The sequence below is a fragment of the Triticum urartu genome, chromosome 2, assembly GCF_003073215.2.
Source record: "Triticum urartu cultivar G1812 chromosome 2, Tu2.1, whole genome shotgun sequence".
Taxonomy (NCBI): domain Eukaryota; kingdom Viridiplantae; phylum Streptophyta; class Magnoliopsida; order Poales; family Poaceae; genus Triticum; species Triticum urartu.
In genome coordinates, this window is record NC_053023.1 from 117,151,720 (window position 1) to 117,165,089 (window position 13,370).

Below are 13,370 nucleotides of genomic sequence, written 5' to 3' on the forward strand. Positions count from 1 at the left end.
TACTCTGGTCTCTGGGTGATGCTTTCTCGTACAATGTGGTGGGCGTAATAGGGTTTGTATGCCTTGTAATTTTATTTTATTTTTTAGGGTAAAGCAAAGCTTTATAACTTAACGGTGTCCGGGCATATCACCCGTAACACAAACAGCCACTTGGGGCGGTACAATTGAGTTCCAACTCATACAGTCATTTGGTAAGCATATACGACCGATTTTTGCTAGTTCATGTGCTACCGAATTTGCCTCACGCTTACAGTATGAAACACTTTGTTTGGAGAACCACATCTTCAGTTGGAACTTGATGTCTTCGATGGCAGTAGCATAGGGCGAGGAGTCAACCTTACTCAGGTCAAGTGCTTCAACTAGGAGCTGTGAATCAGTTTCAAAGACCACTCGAATAGCTCCCAGCTCCGCTGCTATGGTCACTGCTGCGGACATAGCACACACCTCGGCACCAAATGCATCATATATGTGTTCCTGACGCCCTGCATGTGCAGCAACTACATCTCCTTCCGAGTCTCTGACCGCCACCCCCCAGCCACTGAATGACTTACCTGGAATGATGGATCCATCAGTGTTTATTTTGAGAACATCAGCTTCAGGTGGTTGCCACTTTGCTGGAATACTCTTTAGTTTGTTCGGTGCAAAGAACTCAAGGTATTCCAGCCAATTAGCTTGCATCCGCCGGACTAGTTCCATTGTGGGAACAGCCATCTCCCCTTCACGTACTTTATTCCTATTATTCCACCAATGCCACCAGAAGGTAATGATAAGTACTCTCTTTTTCTCATCCAACTCCCACAAACGCTCTAGCATTGCATGTACGTCTGAAAACTGCTCCAGCTCTCTTCTTTCCATCTCAAGAGACAGCTCCCGCCAAATTTCCTTCACCGCTTTACACTTGATGAACAAATGGCCACCATCTTCTGTGCTCTCCCACAGAAGAAGCATTTATCACTCTCCAGTTTCATACCTCGCTTCACCAAGTTTGTACACAGGGCCAGCGATTCATGTTTCATCCTCCAAACAAACATTTGCAGTTTTCTTGGGCATGACATTTTTCCATATGCGTCTCCAAGAACTGTCGCCTGAGTATTCGAATTGACCAGCAGCCTCTGAGCTATTCCCCGGTGCCCCATTTCGTTCTTGTTTGGATAATTGGACCTGAAGACGGTATGCACTTCTTACTGAATGTCTGCCCTTACAGTCAAAGTGCCAAGCCATGAAATCTTCTGCTCCTTCCCTAAGTGGAATCTGTAGAATGTGTCGTGCATCCTCTGCCCAAAAGGTGTCCTGAACCAGCTGTTCATCCCACTGTCCAGTTATTGGGCAGATTAGTTCATTAACCCGGGATAGGAAATTTGCACCCTTTGGGGTGATGACCTGTCATGACCATGCCCGTGGTATCCATGGGTCCGACCATATGTTTACAGATGCACCATCCCTGATTCGCCATATGTATCCCTGTTTAATCAGTGTGATACCTTGTAGGATACTCCTCCAGGCATAAGATATCCCCTCCTTTGGCTCTGCTTGCAACAAGTGACTTGTATGCCATGTAATTCAACACCATCTGTCATGTACTCTACAGGAAATGCAATATGTTGAATTTGTGTGTGTGTGTGTCCGTGGAGCGCTAACAAGCAAAAGAGAAGTATTTGTTGGGTCAAATTATTTATTCTACCAAATTTTACCACCGCCGGCTCCAGGGAACGGGAGAAAAGATGTGTACAATGAAGACACAAATGCCTGGAAATCGCTGTAGCATGGGTAACATGGATGGTTATTTTTAGGAGAAAACATGTGATGAGGTGGGAGCGGCGTTTTGGCTCCGAGAGCATATGCTCCTGGGTGAACAATACCCTAAAAAAAGTAAATGTTTTCAAAAAAAATCTGAAAAAATTTATAGATGACCGTGTTGGTGTGGCAAGCATACTTGGCAATTTTCATGTGGAACAGAGCAGCGGTGTTTCATCAGTTAAAAACCAAATTTATAGTCATTTCATGGTGACATTTTGTCTTTGAATTTTTTTTTTGCACAGGCCCAAAATGCTTGACCTTTTTGCCTCAAAATTTACAGGTAGCATTTGTATGTGACAAAGATTACAAAAAAGTTTTGTCTCAACTTTTTTGACATTTGAAAAGAAAAAATTGGCCCCAGGAGCACGTGCTCCCGGGAGCCAAATTGAATTTCCCCAGTAAAAAAGAGAGATGTACTTTGCACATATACAGACGCTACTACACTCTTGTTTTTAGCATGCTATAATAACTTGAGGTAACAATTGCCCTATGCAGTCATTTTTACTTTCCCCAGCAAATAGCAGGAGAACAATTGAGTAAACTTGGTAACAAAACACTTAGGAAAGAACAATCACAAGCCGTTTTCTCTGCGATAACAGACATGTATAACATCACTGTTTGTGTACAAGATAATATCACCACCAGGAAACTGACTTTAAGTACAAATACAAAATGGTGTTGACGCAAAACAGAAATATATGGAGTAACGGGCAGTCATAAATGATGATGCCATGCATTCCTCATTGCACTAAAATGAGCATTTCATTGAAATGCAACCTTCAAACCCTTTTGAAAAACCATCCTCAATAACACGAGGTGAGTTCTGAAGGCAGCCTCTTGAGTTGTGTAAATTCATGTCCTCACGACAATCTGGTGTGCTGTTAAAGAAAGGGGTACCTGCGTCTCGCTCCCAAACCCCATATCTAGTAGGCGCGGAACTTTCCTTAAGTCGCTTCGACGGGGTAAGTTGGACAGAGTGTCTGAGAGCTTCTGAGAGCTCTACGCTCTCTTCACTGGAGTTAAACTGAGTAGGGCATTTCCTCTTTGATCCAGGTAATAGATTTAGACCTGTCAAAGAACATTAGACATAATCAACTAATAAACATAGCTGACTAAATAACAAATCCAAACAGTAATTCCCCGGAAGAGTACCTCTAAATGTATTGGAAATGCTGCATTGTGATTCCATTGCACTGGAGCAGTCACTAGGGCGGTAGATTCTATAATTCACAAGGAAACTCATGAGAAACATACAAGTAGAATCTTCTAAATAATGTAGTATTCAGAAAGAAGTAAGAACTAAGCATAGAAGCAAAAGACTTCGGCGAGCCTATTATCATGCAGGATATACTCATCAGCATGCATATATACTTGCTTGTTTGGAACTGGTATTCCACATGCACATGCTGGACAGGCTATTCTCTTTCTTAACCAGCCTTCAACCTCTTAGGCACTAGTAAATGTGTACATACAATGCACGTTGATATTAGGTAGCATATTAATTATACGCTGACATTAGGTAGGATACTAAGTGCACGTTCAGTACGTGGTTAGCATGGTGTTAATATTTGGTATGATACTAATTACATGCTAAACATGTCAAGCTCTCACCCTTGGAGCAATCTAGGTCGTTGGACTGACATGGTATGATGGTCGAGATCAGTTCGATCTGCCCCTTTGGGTCTTTTCATATTGGTATATGTCAGACATTATGGCTTCTGAGAACATTGTAAATTATAAACCGACCAGACAAAAAAACTACTCCCGCTATGTCACAATACAAGTCCTTTTGACCATCAATTTCTTTGAAAGTATGTTTACCTGAAATAAAATAATTGTACACTATTTCGCCAATGTTGGTAGTTTTCTATATTAATAGTCAAAGCTAAAAATGTTTGATGGACTAGGTTTTAAAATGATCTACACTGTGGCACGAGGAACCGTATTTTATTGTTAATAGTACAGTACAGAGCTACTAGTGACCCTAGGCAAAGCAGTACTCGGTCCTGAATCCCAAGAAGTTTCTTGAAAGTGTTGACACACCCATTATAGCTCGTACCGAATCTTAAAGTATCCTTGGGCTTTTCCTATAAACCCTCCACCAAGCAAAACAATTACAAGATCTGTGGAATGGAAATATACACAAGTTTTTAAGAAACATTTCAGGAAGGGAATTATTTGTGCATTCTTCTGCCAAAGGTAATTAGCGACCATGGTCTTAAATATTAGCGGACCATATAAGCAGCAGCAACAGAACAATCAGAGGAAGCCAGAATCTGCTAAGGTACTTGTGCATTTAGACAAACTATCACAGTGCCCGTGCATTGATATGAAACCACCAAAAATAGCAAGGAGTTGGGTCACCAGCATGGGAGATTGTAGGAAGAATGTTTGTGTCCTGTGCCCGCTGCGCAGTTCCAACGAGAGAAGAGAGTGAAAAGTCGAGGAAACATGGAGGCTTGATGCACTGGAGCAACTGAAATGGCCGCAGGAAAGCCATGGCAAGATTTGAAGCGACGCGGCATTTAGAATTTTGATGAAATGTGCCTCTGTGTGTGTGTGGTAGGGGGGGGGGGGATCCTAGAAGGGTAGAACAATATTTTGAGTTAGAGTCTCATCCCACAATCCCACATTTGTTTACTCGTGCCTTCTGCAAGAGTGTTGGTCTCACACGAGAGTAAGAGCATTTAGTTATTTGTGTTTTTGCAAGAGTGCCGGTCCCACATGTAAAGAGTGCATTTGTATATTGGTGCCATTTGCAAGTGTGTTAGCCCCACATGTGAGCATGAGTCTATTTGTTTATTTGTGCCCTTTCCAAGGTTGTTGGTCCCACATGTGAGTAACGTATGAATGGAGAGGAGTGAACTCGCCAACTACAAACTTTATTAGGAAAGAATTTGACAAGTCCACAGCAGGAAACTGAATGGCCATGGTTTAGGTTCAGCCATGGAATAAAGGCAATCAACTAAACTGCAAGCGTTCCAAAAGCGTATATAGGCAAGGAAGACAAACCTGTGCATGTGCTCCACAAAATCATCAATTATGACAGGCCAAGCACCTGAGAAATATACACAGACAAACAGTAATCAGTATCAAGGTAAATCCATTAAGGAAGTTGCGGACAGGATCAAAAATCCAGAAGGAGCCATATGTAAGAAATGTAATTGTACCTTTTGGATCATAACCTTCCAGATCCTCGTTTACACACCTGCTGAAAGCTAGTAGCTGCTGCCAGGCGTCCTCAGAAATGTTGTGACGTTGGTACTTCTGAGGAAGGCAAAGATACAGATAAGCTAATATTACATGATAATGCTAGTATCTGGAGTGCCCCTTTTATGGAGTTAAGGATTTTATAATAGATAAATTTATTGAGTTATAGTCGAAAGCAAACATTCTAGTCTCAAAAGTAAAATGAAGAGCCCCAAAACTAGAACATGTCATAAAGTTCGTATTGACACGTCATGGAAACAGGGAGATAGCAGATTATGCCAATGCCATTCTCTTCATCTATATCTATTCCAATATAAAAAGACCCAAAGGGGCAGATCCAAACCACCTCGACCGTCAAATCATGTTATCTAGCGGTTCAAATCGCTTCAATGTTGAGCACCAAACACGTTTAACGCTCTAATTACCCACCACTGCCATTGGTTATAAACACGTTTTGACTCAACGCTATCCCATGAAATCTGCCATGTAATTAATATCCTACCTTCCCGTGAAAAAAGTAATTGATATCTTACCAAATACCAATGTGCAACAGATATATCTTACCTAATATAGCATGCAACTAATATCCTACCTAATATAAACGCACATTGCGCGTACATTATTACTAGTGATATGAAATACAAGTTGAGATTTTCTAAGAAAGTATTGGGCGTTACTAGAAAACAAGACACTTGGCATGTTCAATGAGATGTTGATAGATCTATTTACCATCATGTACCAAACCATCAACTCTAGACTCAACACCACTGCAATGTAAGGGTGCAAGCAGCGGGAGTTGCAGCTACCCGCCCTACACCAGAAGTGTCCACCAATGATTAGAGTGGACAATGTGTTTGTCCACTACAGATTGCTAGGATTGATCTGAGCCACTGCGACGGATGCGGCAACCCCCGCATAGGCCTGCTAGATTGGTGCACACGGAAAATCTCAGTATAACTGAGCTAGCATTGTTGGACAATACCAAAGGGATCAAAGGGAGAGCGTTCTCTTGCGGGATATGCAGTAAGTTGCCAGACAATTGCAGGCATTGTTGCTGCACGGCCTAGCTGTTTAGCGGGTTGCCCATGTCTGTTTGCACCCTTACTGCAAATCTGCAATGGAACTCAATGAAGTTGACTGGACTAATGTCAAGTGGACATCCCTTCATGATCACATATTCTTCTTAAAGAGCTTGTTTGTTGATCCAATGGGAAGATAGCTGAAATTTGTATATTTTCTGGGGAATAATAAAAGTATACAACGCATAATTCAGCCCACACTTTTACTGCTCTCACTAAAACTATATGAAGAACGAAAGCACCAGCAATACTGCAGAAGCAGTCATCATAAAAGAATAAAGTAATGAAATTTGTCTGAGATGAAATTATAGACATTTGCATATAATTGTTAACCAGTAATTTCCGTACCTCAACAAAGTTACACCACCGGTCAAGCAATCGGAACCTTCCAACAAGAACTATCCTCCATGCTGCAAGAGCCTTCTGAACAGCTAAATCATGAAAAGCAACACCCGGTTAGTCTTATTGGGATGTAAAAAATGACACAGCAGCATGTATGGGCGCGATCAAGGAAACAGGGCTTACTAATATTCTTTTGGCCATTTTCACGAGAAATGAAGAAGACAAAATCATAGAAGGAATTGAATTGGCTCACATCATCCTAATAAAAGGGGTCATAGATTAGCATAACGTATTGAGAAGCATTTGAAAAATGCATAATCTGCTTGGGAAGTGCCTCTTACGAACTCAAGAACTGACATGAGCTTGTGAATATCACCAAATATTCCATCCCTACATAAGTAATAGAGTATGTAGTCAGCCAAAGGGTAGAAAGAATATAAGAAAACAGAATATGACACATAAAAATTAAAATAAAGAAAACAGAATTTTCTTATGCATGGAATTATGTGAGTGTATTTGCCGTGGGTAGGTTATGGATGTGTGTAACTGAAAGCGTGGCATTGCTATTTCTAATAATTACAATAGAAGCGGTCAAACAATCACGTGCTATACACGTTAACACATGAAAATGAGCTCAAGCTCTAAATTTACAGTAACAACAGACAGGTACAGAACAACTATGTATAAGTATGCAACATATATTACCCAATCTTAGTCGGGTCATCCTCGACAATGTTTCAACTCTTTATGTAATTAGGCAAGAAGCTTTTGAGAAAGTCTTTTTCAGTGAGTAGCATAAAGACACAATACAAGTTATGAACTACATTGTGATTAATCTGTTTTAACAAATGTCACTTTTGTAGTAAACAAACATCAAATTTTCAGTGAGTAGCATAAAAGACACAATACAAGTATGAACCACATTGTAACTAATTTGGTTTAACAAATGTCACTTTTGTAGTAAACAAACATCAAATTTTCAGTGAGTAGCATAAAAGACACAATACAAGTATGAACTACACTCCGATTAACTTGTTTTAATAAATGTCTCTTTTGTAGTAAACAAACATCAAATACTACAATAGGGCAAAACAGCTTTTACCTCATTCCTTCCATATTATCTATAGTTCGTGAAAGATCCGCCAACCCTTCCCTTGGGTTCGCATTTGTGCATCCGGATACAATACCTAGCAAGCAACGAACAGAACAACAATGGACTTGAGACAGCATATAAAGAAACATATGCAAGTAACCTCATGCATAAAAAGAATTAGAATATCATGTAGGATATGCTGAGCATATATATGAAGATTTGCTAACTTGATTCTGACAAATGATTCTGCGTTCAGTTATTAAGGAAATACAACCTAATTGAATTGTTCCAGGATATATATAAAAAATAGCAGAATTGTGATTTCAGCCTCGAGCATTTGCCTGATACACGTTTAGCTCTTTTTTTGCGAATTTATACCCTAGAAGCGAGAAGCCAGCAACCTCTAAAGACGCTCACAAGAATCCAGACAATTGGCCAAAGGATAAACCCAAAGGCCACTTCTTTTCTCCTATCAGAATTTCTTAAAGATCACGCAAATGCAGAAAAGATGAGTCCGTCACCAAAAGACTCCTAAAATTCGTAATCTTTGATCTCTGAAGTCTAAACCACCAAGTCGGCACGGATACGAGCAATTCTAACCCTGAAACCTCCGAAGCTCCGGCCCGAGACAAACCCACCAACGGAACGACGAAGCGAATTCGAAAGCGGGGGAGCTCACCGCAGTACTTGGAGTAGGCCTGGGCGGCGGCGGGGCACACGGCTAGGGCAGCCTCGAAGCCGCTGGATCCCATGGGCCGAGCCATGGATCCAGGCCCCTAAACCCTAACCCCGGTGCTCGCCGCCGAGGGGTCGGCCACCGACGAGTCGATCTCAATTGCAGCACGACGCGAGCAAGCAGAGCTGCAAAAGGCAAGGGGGGAGCGGAGGGGGGGAGGAGGAAGAGACGTCAGAGGCGTAAGATTCGGCTTGGGTGCGGAAATGGCATGTCATCAGAATAATAATATAATATAGCCGGTGGATTCATCTGAGCCGTCCATGGATGGGAGATCCAGATCTATGTGACCCGAGGCCCACCTGTCAGTCTCGAAGCTGAGTGAGAAGGATGGACTCCATGTATCCATGTACAATAAGAAAGAAAAGGACATCAATTCATCAAGGAAGGAACCTAAATATGAATCTATGAAGAATATTGAACACCGCAACATGAAGAAACACAACAGTGTACTGCATTTGTGCTATCTATGACCTAACCGACGTCGATCTTCGATCCAACGGATTTTGATTTGGGCGCTCGGTTTGAAAGTAATACAACTTTGAAATTTTAGAGTATGTTTGCATGGCGCTGACGTCTTGTATTTTACGTGAACGTAGGTGTTTACTGCTTTTATAGAGTACATTACTTGGTGAAAAGGTGTACAGGTGTCTCTTGTCATTGCGAGCGCCATCAGAAGTAAGAGCGCGCACACACTTTCTACCAATTGGGAATATTTGCCCCTCTTATCTTCTAGCTTTCCTAAGGTTCCTGGTAAAACACATGTTTGATTGTTCGCACGGTGGCATGAAAAAAGTTGTTCACTTTTTAACAACAGGAGGGACCCGAAGGTTCGAGATACTAACATTAAATCATTAAAATTGATACACCCACATGGAAGAACTTTCAAAAAGGATAAACATTACAACCATCTGCTTCCTTCTATGTAAACAAGGCCCCAAAAGTGAAACAAAAATTGCATCCAGCCCTACTACATGTAGCGGCCTCACCGGAGATGCAAAAGCCATTGCTTCCAAGAGCTAAGTTGCCGAGCCTAGACAAGGGGTAAAGGGATCCCACTGGAGGTTGAAAACGGTTATGCCCGGTGAACATGGCGGGAAAGCATGCTTTTATAGAACAGATTAGGACTCTCTTGCTTCACTTATATCCTTTTAGAGAGTTGAATAACAATTGGTTGTTTGCATGGATTATATATTGGTATTAAGAGTGTTAGGTACACATTGGTGGTATAAATAAAAAATTACATGGCCTTGTAGATCACTGAATTTGATAATCGGATTCTTTGCAATTGTTTTGAGATCATGTGTGAGTAATTAATGAATGTGTCGTAGCATTGAGGCTATGCAATAAACTTGAGGCACCCCCGTAAGGATACATAGACCTACGCGGGGTGCGCGGGAAACATGAGGCGGAGACACGCGTTCGTGTACATCGACGGCCTGACGCGGGGCGCACCCCCCCCCCTTCAGGGGTCCCAACACATATATGGCAAGGAAGAGAGCAAAACTCTCATGTATTTCAGATTTTGAACCCTTTGAATGTATGGTGGTCTCCTCTATTTATAGGAAATTGGGGGTAGGGTTGGAGATTACAATATTACTCTCTGGGCCACAACATACAACGAGGGGTACTATGGTCTGGAGCTTATTCCCTTGGGCTCTTTGATTCGATCTTTGGCCACGCCACCTATGCAGGACGACCTCGTAGACCCTACGACCTTGGTGGTGGCGCCCCTCGGCGTAGGGCACTCCACTGGCAGGGTGTGCCATCATGCAGGAGGGCCACTACTTGGACATATACCTGGCCATCTGTCGGGCCGGGCTAGGCCTAACAAAGCTCGAGGCAGAAAACCTAGGCCCGAGCCCGGCCCGGCCATCGGGCCTGGTTTTTAGGCCCAAGCCCGACCCGACTGTGATAAAGCCCATCGGGCCTTAGGTCGGGCCCCTTACCTAAAACGCAAAATGCTAAGCATAGGCCCAGCCCAACGTGTGCTTTGGGCTCAGAACTCAGGCCCAGGCCTGACCCGCGGGCAAGACCGGGTCGGGCTTTTTCGGCCCGGGTCGGGTCGGGCCAGTCGGGCCGGGTACCCCATGGCAGGTATAGTTGGACAATACCCTCATCGTTGGGCTTGCCCCATGAAAGTGCAAGTGTCACTTAAATTATATTTTGGTGTGATGACAATATGGTTACTGGAACTAATATCAGTTGCTAAAGCTTATCTCAGGATATTGGTTCCAAGTTATTTCGGATGGAGGTGTGCACCCTCCCCCTCCTAATTCAAAAATATCAAAGGCATGGTTTACCAGCGACTCAAAGGATTCTTTTTGGTTCGATTTGAGTCGTAGGAAAAACCGCACTATTAAGAGGGGTCATTGCGGACTTTATGTCATGTGAGAATGCCTTCGTCAAAACCATATACACCAGCCTTCCCACTCCTACCACCTTATATCGCATAGTGTGCTAGGTGTGGTATCCAAGAAGTTGCAGTAGAAGTTTTCTGGATACCCCGTGCGCATGGGGTCTTTTGACCCTAGTGTGCACGGGGTAGTCAGGAACTTTCTGGGTACCCCGTGCGCACGGGGTTCTGTGTAACTCCCTGGGTACCCCGTGTGCGTGCGCACGGGGTGCTACGTATCTTCCTGGGTACCCCGTGCGCATGGGGTCCAGCGGGCAGAAACGGTCACCCAACTAAGAACACTATAAAATCCCCCCTTCTTCCTTCTCCATCCCTAACCCTAATGTCTTATTGAGCTCCAGCATTGCTACACCTCATTTTGCTCAATACTCTGAATCCCTCCACCCAAACTTGTTGAAACTTTGGGGTTGGGAGAGCAAGACCCGATCTACACTTTGACCAAACCAAATCGTGTTCCCCACAATATTCATCCACCATTGACCTGTTACTTTTGGAGCTTGGGCTCCTAGGCGGTTAGAGGTTCCTCCGGAAGCTTCCTTGCTTGTGGTGTGCTCCGAAGAAGTTTGTAAAGGTGTGGTGGTCGCCTTCAAGACCAACCCTGAGTGATTCGAGGCTCATCCGTTGGGGGTGACTTGATAGAGATTACGATGAGCCTTTGGTGGCACTCCGCAAGCTTTGGCTCTAGCACCGCTCTAAATGGAGAGTAGATCTTCCCCAAGGAAGAGTGAACTTCGGGATAATTTTTGTGTCCTCGCCTCACTTGTGGTTAATCCTTTCCCGCACTTTACTTTGCTTTATATGCTTGTGGGCTTGCTAATTAGTTTGTTGCCTAGCATATTTAGCTTTAAGCTTGCTTGTCATATAGGTTGTGTTCACCTAGTTGCATATCTAGTGAACCCTATTTATCCGCCAAACCCGAAAATTGACAAGAAAGATTAAAATTTGTAGTATCCTATTCACCCCCCCCCTCTAGTCGACCGTATCGATCCTTTCAATTGGTATCAGAGCCTCATGCTCTAATATAAGGTTTTACAACCTTAGAGGATATGGACGACCTAGGGAATGTGGGAGGTGTCGCAGCCCTTGTGGATGATGGTGAAAACCTACCCCCGCCGTGACCGACGCGCTTGTTGCTCCGGTCGTTGCTCCCGTCGCCCCCATTAACCCGGGTGCCCCCTTAACCGCGGCCGACATTCTTTCAATGTTTGCAGACTTCAAAACCGCCATGTTGAAAGAAGTGTGTTCCTCAGTCAAGGAGGAAATTGATGCTCGCTTAAAGCCCTCGACATCCGCATCAAACTCATTTGATCCAAATGCCATTCATGATGCGGATGATTCGAGAGAACCCCTTGCATCTCCGACTCGCACTCAAGTTCCCAAGTACAATGTCGTGGAACCCCTCACCCCAACCTTTCCAACACCCTCGCATTAATCCTGTTGGGCCTCCGCCCCCTTTGAAAGCTAACGTGTTTGCTATGTGGAAGCTAGATATGGAGTCTCACATTTGCAGTGTGTCCTCTACTCAACTATGGTGGATTGTGGTCAATGGATTCAATCCCGAAGACCCGATGAATCTCACCCCAAGAGAAGCGGTTGATGATCAACTCAATGCAACTGCCCACAACATGTTGCGCACCGTGGTGACCGATGACTATAGTGACTCCATTACTCTTCTCAAGACTGCCAATGAAAATTGGGATTGCCTTAAGGAGGCTCTCGAAGGTGATGAAGCAATTCAAAGATCTCGGTTGGCTTTGCTCAAGCAAGAAGTAAATCTATTGTGAGGAATGAAGGTGAATCTGCGGAAGAGGTGTTCTGAAGGTTGAAGTCTCTTGTGCTCAACTTAAGGACCTTTACGTGCACTTGGGCAAATGTGATTTCATTGAGGACAAGTTCATAGATGCTATGGTTCTCACAGAACACTCCATGGTGATGATGATACATCAACACCCGGATTATCACAAGTTAACCGTGACTCAAGTTGTCTCCACTTTCTCCACTCATGTTGACCAAGTCCAAGAAGACCTTTGTGATTGCTCAAGCAACCAAGAACTCAAATCTTGCTTGAGGCCAAGAAATTTGTTAGTCAACCCTCAAGGGACGAAGAAGTGGTTGAAGAGACTTGTGAGGAAGATGTTGACACCTCATGCCCGGAAAATGACTTTGCGGAAGACTTGGCTCTCTTAGTCAAAAATACTTCGGGAACATGGAAAACAAAGGGAAGAATCTTCAAGGAAGATCATTTGGACGAAGAAAATGTTACAATTGTGATAGCCCAAGACACTTTGTGCATGATTGTCCATATGAGAGACGTGAAGACAAGTCCGAGAAGCTTGTTCTCAAGAAGAAGAAGTTCGCCAAGTTCACAAAGAGGAAATATGACAAGGTTCTAGTGTTGGGTTTCGTAGTAATTTCAAAAAATTTCCTACGCACACGCAAGATCATGTGATGCATAGCAACGAGAGGGGAGAGTGTTGTCTACGTACCCAACGCAGACCGACTGCGGAAGCGCTGACACAACGTAGATGAAGTAGTCGTACGTCTTCACGATCCAACCGATCAAGCACCGAAACTACGGCACCTCCGAGTTCGAGCACACGTTCAGCTCGATGACGATCCCCGGACTCCGATCCAGCAAAGTGTTGGGGAAGAGTTCCGTCAGCACGACGGCGTGGTGACGATCTTGATGTACTACAGCAG

At 43.6% G+C, this 13,370-nt stretch overlaps 1 protein-coding gene across 1 annotated transcript; it reads right to left on the minus strand.

Moving 5' to 3' along the window:
* Positions 1–2,362: 2,362 nt before the first annotated feature.
* On the minus strand, positions 2,363–8,459 carry LOC125536237 (defective in cullin neddylation protein AAR3-like). The gene is made up of 9 exons (XM_048699420.1): positions 8,201–8,459; positions 7,531–7,615; positions 6,770–6,818; positions 6,612–6,687; positions 6,435–6,517; positions 4,968–5,064; positions 4,810–4,855; positions 2,950–3,017; positions 2,363–2,865 (listed from the first exon to the last, which is right to left on the minus strand). Exons 1-9 carry the CDS (start codon positions 8,283–8,285, stop codon positions 2,546–2,548), a joined length of 909 nt encoding a protein of 302 aa, XP_048555377.1. The 5' UTR covers positions 8,286–8,459; the 3' UTR covers positions 2,363–2,545.
* Between the last annotated feature and the right edge of the window lie 4,911 nt (positions 8,460–13,370).

Excerpts from the sequence above, each read along its gene's own strand:
- LOC125536237 (XM_048699420.1), bottom strand. The coding sequence starts at position 8,285 with ATGGCTCGGCCCATGGGATCCAGCGGCTTCGAGGCTGCCCTAGCCGTG. Across the intron at positions 3,018-4,809 it reads TTTGTGGAGCACATGCACAG|AATCTACCGCCCTAGTGACT; the intron begins GTTTGTCTTCCT and ends TGTGAATTATAG. Across the intron at positions 2,866-2,949 it reads CATTTCCAATACATTTAGAG|GTCTAAATCTATTACCTGGA; the intron begins GTACTCTTCCGG and ends GTTCTTTGACAG.